The 6,000-nt window shown below is 39.9% G+C and overlaps 1 protein-coding gene across 1 annotated transcript; it reads right to left on the reverse strand.

The window, feature by feature from the left end:
• Positions 1 to 637: 637 nt before the first annotated feature.
• On the reverse strand, positions 638 to 4,332 carry LOC130747300 (dicarboxylate transporter 1, chloroplastic). Its single transcript, XM_057600195.1, has 3 exons — positions 3,036 to 4,332; positions 2,107 to 2,328; positions 638 to 1,324 (listed from the first exon to the last, which is right to left on the reverse strand). The coding sequence occupies exons 1-3, from the start codon at positions 4,122 to 4,124 to the stop codon at positions 962 to 964; spliced, it is 1,674 nt and encodes a 557-aa protein (XP_057456178.1). The 5' UTR covers positions 4,125 to 4,332; the 3' UTR covers positions 638 to 961.
• Positions 4,333 to 6,000: the final 1,668 nt, after the last annotated feature.

Raw genomic sequence — 6,000 nt, forward strand, 5'->3', positions numbered from 1 at the left:
GTCCCGCTGCCAGGTCAACGGGCGGGGTGCGGGGCAGTGCCCCGTTCGAAATTTTTTGAAAAGGAATTCGGTTTTATTAACCGTTTTTCCAATTTCTGAAAGAAACTCCTTATAAAGGAGTCATTTGGCCTTCAGTTGAAAACACATAAAACAGAAACCAAAAATACGTTCTATATTCTTGATCTGTTCTTCATTTGCCTGAAGCAGATTGATCTTCAGAATTATCCCAACAAAGATTTCGTGAACCCAGGCAAGAATAGGGTCGAAATACTTTGTTCGGAAAGTGTACAACACGATTCTTCGAAGTTATCCAGGATTATCATACCCTACTTTCTAACATTCAATACATTGGATTAAAACATGAAACAAAACAAGAAGAGAAGGTTATTATGAACCTACATGCAAGTCCTGGACCATAATCAAACAAGTAACAAACTGAAAATACTTTATCATTAATCTAGTCACAAAGCCTCAACACCAGCTGTTGCCACAAACAATGCACACGTTTTTACTTCTGAAAAGTGCGGAGCATTCACTCAATCAGAACAGAGGCATACCAAATGAATTTGCTAAAAGTTTATGATTAATCATCTATCAAATTTTCCAGCCACAGGAATGATTGCCATCCCACACAAAATTAACACAACACTTATTCTAAGAATTTTTTTAAGGAAAAACTTAATAATAGGCATACAATTACAATATATCCTGAATACCAGGACGTCCCCTTACATCTCAATAACAATGTAAATGTTCTACCTCAGATCTAAAACGATCTACTGTATCCAGGTTCCACCTAAATCTGAATCAAAATCTCCCGAAGATTATTTCAGGAAAGCATCAGGGAAAAAATAGCAATTAGCTTCAACTGCTGATATTAACCAGATTTCGTACATCAATGTATTCAAAATGAAAAATTTGATAAATATGCCGGCAAATTTCTATTGCAGTAGAATACCCTTTACCACAAGCCAATGAATTTCCACCAAACTCCTCCAAGTCCAAGCCAGATTATAAGGTTAACAATACTAATAATGAATCCATACCCCCACCACTGAGCGAGGGGAACATAGTTGGCACCGAAAAACACCGGCGCTGACCCGATCCCATAATGAGTAAGGCCACCCATAAGGTTGGAGAGGACGGACAGCACAATGGCTCCCAAATATGGCGGAGTCCCCAGAGCAGTAGCAACAGACAAAAATGCAGTGAACATGGCACCAATATGAGCAGCTCCACTTGCAAAGAAGTAATGGGAGTAGAAATAGAGAAGGACCAGAATACCGAAAGATAGTTGCCATGAGAGACCCAATCCACCAACAAACTGTATAATAACATCAGCCAATTGTTTCATTAAAATAATAAAGGAATGTGATAATTTATTCTGATAAAAGTGAAATTTCATAAACACAAAACATGTTGCATAATGCATATTCTCTGGAAGATAATGATAGTAAAATTATATATATGCATGTAAACTTAATTATAATTTAAAAGCATGTCTTCAGTGGCATTCAACAGCACTTATCGGACTCAGAACTTATAATGACCCATTTGATATCCTTCATTGTTTCTAAAATGCCTTGAATAAAAGGACCTCAAGTGGGTGACAAATTTAAAAACCAAACATATCCACATATACATATGGAGGAAGGGAACTTTGGTTCATTACATGCTTTGACCATGAACATGCTGTTGATAAACTCAGAATAAAGAACAAGCACAGAAGTGAAACATGACACATTGACACATAATGAAAACTGTATTCCGAGAGAATGCACAAGCAAAAGCTGACAAAACATGACATTCTGGAGACCAGTATGTCAAATATTCATATTCAGTTCGTTTTACTCGAATGCTTATTTAGCTTCAGAATATTTCAAATCCGGAAAAGGTTCCCGTGTGTGGTTGATTTGGCCAAACAACTAGAACAACATGACATCGATGCAACAAAACTAAACAAAAAACCATACGTTCACTATTTTACTCCAGAGAACAGGTGAAAGGCAAACAAACAGAAGATCAATTATCAGGAACAGCATAATTATTTTAAATGAATATTAGCTACCAGAGTGATGAGGGAGTAGAGAGGAGACAGAAAAATACCTTGACTACAGTTTGACTGAACCAAGAAATAAGACCATATTTGTTCAAATACCCAGCCATTGCAATGAGGGCAGCAAACCACGTGAGAGTGTCCCAGGCAACTCCCTCGCCTAAGCACTCCTTCCATGTTACAACCCCTGTGATAAGGAGTACAGCTAATCCGAGAATGGCAGAAGTTACAGCATCTATACCAAGAAGCCCTCCAAAAATCCAAAGTCCAACCTGGTAAAATAGAGCAAGAGAGGGAATAAGTTACTAAGCAAATTAAAGATTCTAAGGCGTCCAAAGCACCACATATACATTCATCTTCACCTTATTAGGACTGACAATGTATATTGTAAAACATTAACTACTAATAAGTGATTAGTTTTGCAGACAGTAAAAAGACTCAGTAACTTAATTTAGCTAACAGAATTTAAAGAGAGCATGACTATTATGTCTGACTCTTCAAAGTTTACTAAGCCAAACAGAAAAAGCACAATGCACATTTGTCCTATGATCATCCTAGCAGTGCAAATTGGGTGCAGACCGTAAAAAGACTCAGCAACTTAATTTAGCTAACAAAATTTAAAGAGGGCATGACTATTATGTCTGATTCTTCACAGTTTACGAAGCCAAACAGCAAAAGCACAATGCACATTTGTCCGATGATCAGCCTATCAGTGCAAATCGGGTGCTCAAATCAACAAAGGACAGAAAACCCAGTAGAACAGATTAGAAATCAAACCGTAATATTATTTACGACGAACATTAATTTGCAATCATACTTTCAATTTCAAACCTATATTAGAAATGCCAAGCTACTTATGACTACAAATGATTAACAAGCTAAGAACTTCAGAAATCAATTCATCAGAGTTAACCTATTGCATATATACTCTACAATCCCCATAGAATATCTAATACAGCTAAATTTGCAAATTGATTACCGTTAGAAGCAGAGTAACAGTCATGATCTTCTCATTGGTTGTCATAGGCCCCATTTTCTGCAACTTCTCCCTAGCAAGCTTGGGTGCATCTGGACTAGATTTCAGGGTAGGAGGGTAGATAACATACAAGATCAAAGGCACCAAAATCAACGACGCCAAACCAGGCACTATAGCAGCCTTAGCCCAATCCAACCACCCAATTGTCTGGTTTATGGAGTTCAAAGTAAGCGTGGCGCACAGCGGATTCGCCGCCATTCCCGTCAGAAACATCGCCGACGAGATCACCGATGTCTGAAAGCAAGTCAGCATCAACCACGACCCCAACCTGTTCTCCGTTCCATCACCGACGTTACTCCCACACGACACACACAAAGCCTTCACCAGCGGAAGGAAAATCCCACCGGACCTCGCCGAAACGGAAGGAATCGCCGGCGCCAAAAGGGCCTCGCTGAAAACCAAACTGTACCCCAACCCCAACGACGAGCTACCGAAGAGTGACACGAATTGATACGCAACGCGGTTGCCGAGGCCGGTTTTGATGAACCCTTTGGCGAAGAAGAAAGCGAGGCAGATAAGCCAGGGAATTGGGTCGCCGAAGCCGGAGAAAGCGGCGGCGAACGTGAGGGTTTTGGTGAGAACGGAGACTCCTAAGCCCAAAATCGCGACGGCGCCGAGTGGCAGTGGCTGCGTGATGATGCCGACGATGGTTCCTAAGAAAATCGCGAGCAATTGCCACGCGTTACGAGAGACTCCGTCTGGCACGGGAGAGTACCAGAGTAGAGTACCGATCGCTAAGGAAGCGAAGAGGGGTTTGATGGCGGCACCTTGCCATGGTTGAACCGGAGGCGGAGCGGGAACCGGAGCTGGGGTTATGGAAGCTGAGGAGGAGGAAGAGGCTCTGACAGTGAGAGTGGTGTGTTTTCTGGGAACGGAAGAGAGGGTGGAGAGTGGGAACGTTGAAGAAATGGAAGGGAGGGAGGGTTTTAGTTTGAGGGAGTGGCGGAGGAGTGGCGGTTTGGGGGAGTGGCGGTAGCGGTGGCGGAGGCGGAGGGAGGGGAGGGTGGCGGTGGAGAATGCTATGGAAGCCATGGTGGAGGGTGGCGCGATCTGGTGTAGGAGAGTGAGGGTGGGGAGGTTAATAATAATGGAGTGGCATGATGTGAGTGAGGGAGATTTTGGATGTGGGCCGTTGGATTAGGAATGGACGGTGGAGGTTGTGATGAGAATGGTGAGGTTAATATTGTAGGCTTTGTGATTCTCGCTCGAGTTTTGACAATTTGGGATTTCCGTCACATGAGTGTGTGTGAAGAGGGAAGAGATCAAGAGATCCAAAAACCTCACCAACTCAACAGGAGCATGGAAGTGACCAAGTTGTCATGTATGACACGTGGCGTTATAATGAAATGGCCAATGGGGTGAGTGTATCATTGTTGCTTTTGGTGAGGTGGAAGAGCTGAATTTTAATTTTAATTCTAATGAGATTAAGACAAGATCCTTTTATGTGTGAAGTCCTAAGTTTTCTTAAGTTGAAAATTTAGGTTTATCTCTATCTTTACATGTATGAATGATGTAAGAAATAAACACCATGTTATGGGTGAGGTGGAGAAGCTTAACTCTAATGAAATTAGAATGAGAGTTCACTTAAGTATAAACTCCTCAAATATTTTTAAGTTGAAAATTTGAGTCTATCTCTTTCTTCACATGTAAGAATGTTGTAAGAGATAGACACAATGTTGCTTGTGAAGTGGAAAAACTAAATTGTAATGATATTAGAATGAGAATTCTCTTAAGTGTAAACTCCTCAAATTTTCTTAAGTTAAAAAATTTGAGTTTGTCACTTTCTTCACATGTATGTATGAATGATGTGAAAGAGATAGGCATAAAGCCGACATAAGCACGATGGTAAAAGGTAAATCGGTGGCAAAGACAATTTTCACCCTTTCTCTTAATTTGAGGGGTTTTTTTTTTACAAGAGACAGATTTCAAATCGCGCTCAAAGTTTAGGGTTCAATTTCTTATTTAACCTTTTTTTTATAAATGTTACAATCTACGGTTTTCTCTCTATTTTGGGAAGATGGCCTTTTAAGTGGTCAGCCTATAGAATCTTTTATTTCATTTTCTCTGTTAGATAATATTACATTATTTTATTATTTAGGTCTTTTACTCTTGACCTATTTATACTCTGCTTTGTCTCTTATTGTAATACTCTTAGATTATTGTTTGCCTCCAATGAAACCCCAACACATCTTTCTCTTATGCTCTCTCTTCATCTTTTCTATTTCTCCTAACATTGTATCTAGAGCTGGTTTGATTCTTGGAGATCTGGTGGTGTTTCTGAGCAAAGCTGGTCCATAATATTAGTTATTTGAAGATTCAATTGTCTTGCCACTGCACTACGTGATTTGAAGCTTTAATTTGTTGCACCTCTGATATATGCTCCACCACGTGATTTTAATTTGCCTTGAAATTGATATTGGAACCTTGTGATTTTCTTTTGGTTGGTAATGCAAGTTGTTACATGCTGGAGTATTGGGCAGATTGGAATTACCGTGTTGTAGGAACCTTGTGATCCACTTGTTGCTATGTTGCTTCTTTGTTGGTCACTCTCTTGCATCAGATTTTGCCTTTAAATCGGGTAACACTTACTCTTCACTTTTATTTGTACTTGTTCATCTCTATTTGCAATGGCTGGTGAAAAGGATGATTCCCTTCAAGCTATTAGTGTGCAATTGAATGGTAAAAACTATCTGTATTGGAGCTATGTACTAAAGAATTTTTTGAAAGGCAAAAGAATGTGGGGTTATGTTTCTGGAACTTCTCAAACACCAAAAGACAAGAAAGATGGAAAATATGAAACGGAGCTCGAATCTTGGGAAGCAAATAATTCAAAGATTATTACTTGGATTAATAATTCTGTCATGCAGTCTATTGACTTTCAGTTAGCAAAATTTGAAACAGCGAAGAA

This window comes from Lotus japonicus, chromosome 3, assembly GCF_012489685.1.
Source record: "Lotus japonicus ecotype B-129 chromosome 3, LjGifu_v1.2".
Classification (NCBI taxonomy): domain Eukaryota; kingdom Viridiplantae; phylum Streptophyta; class Magnoliopsida; order Fabales; family Fabaceae; genus Lotus; species Lotus japonicus.

Excerpts from the sequence above, each read along its gene's own strand:
- LOC130747300 (XM_057600195.1), bottom strand. The coding sequence starts at position 4,124 with ATGGCTTCCATAGCATTCTCCACCGCCACCCTCCCCTCCCTCCGCCTC. Across the intron at positions 2,329-3,035 it reads CTGTTACTCTGCTTCTAACG|GTTGGACTTTGGATTTTTGG; the intron begins GTAATCAATTTG and ends CTATTTTACCAG. Across the intron at positions 1,325-2,106 it reads TCAGTCAAACTGTAGTCAAG|TTTGTTGGTGGATTGGGTCT; the intron begins GTATTTTTCTGT and ends GTTATTATACAG.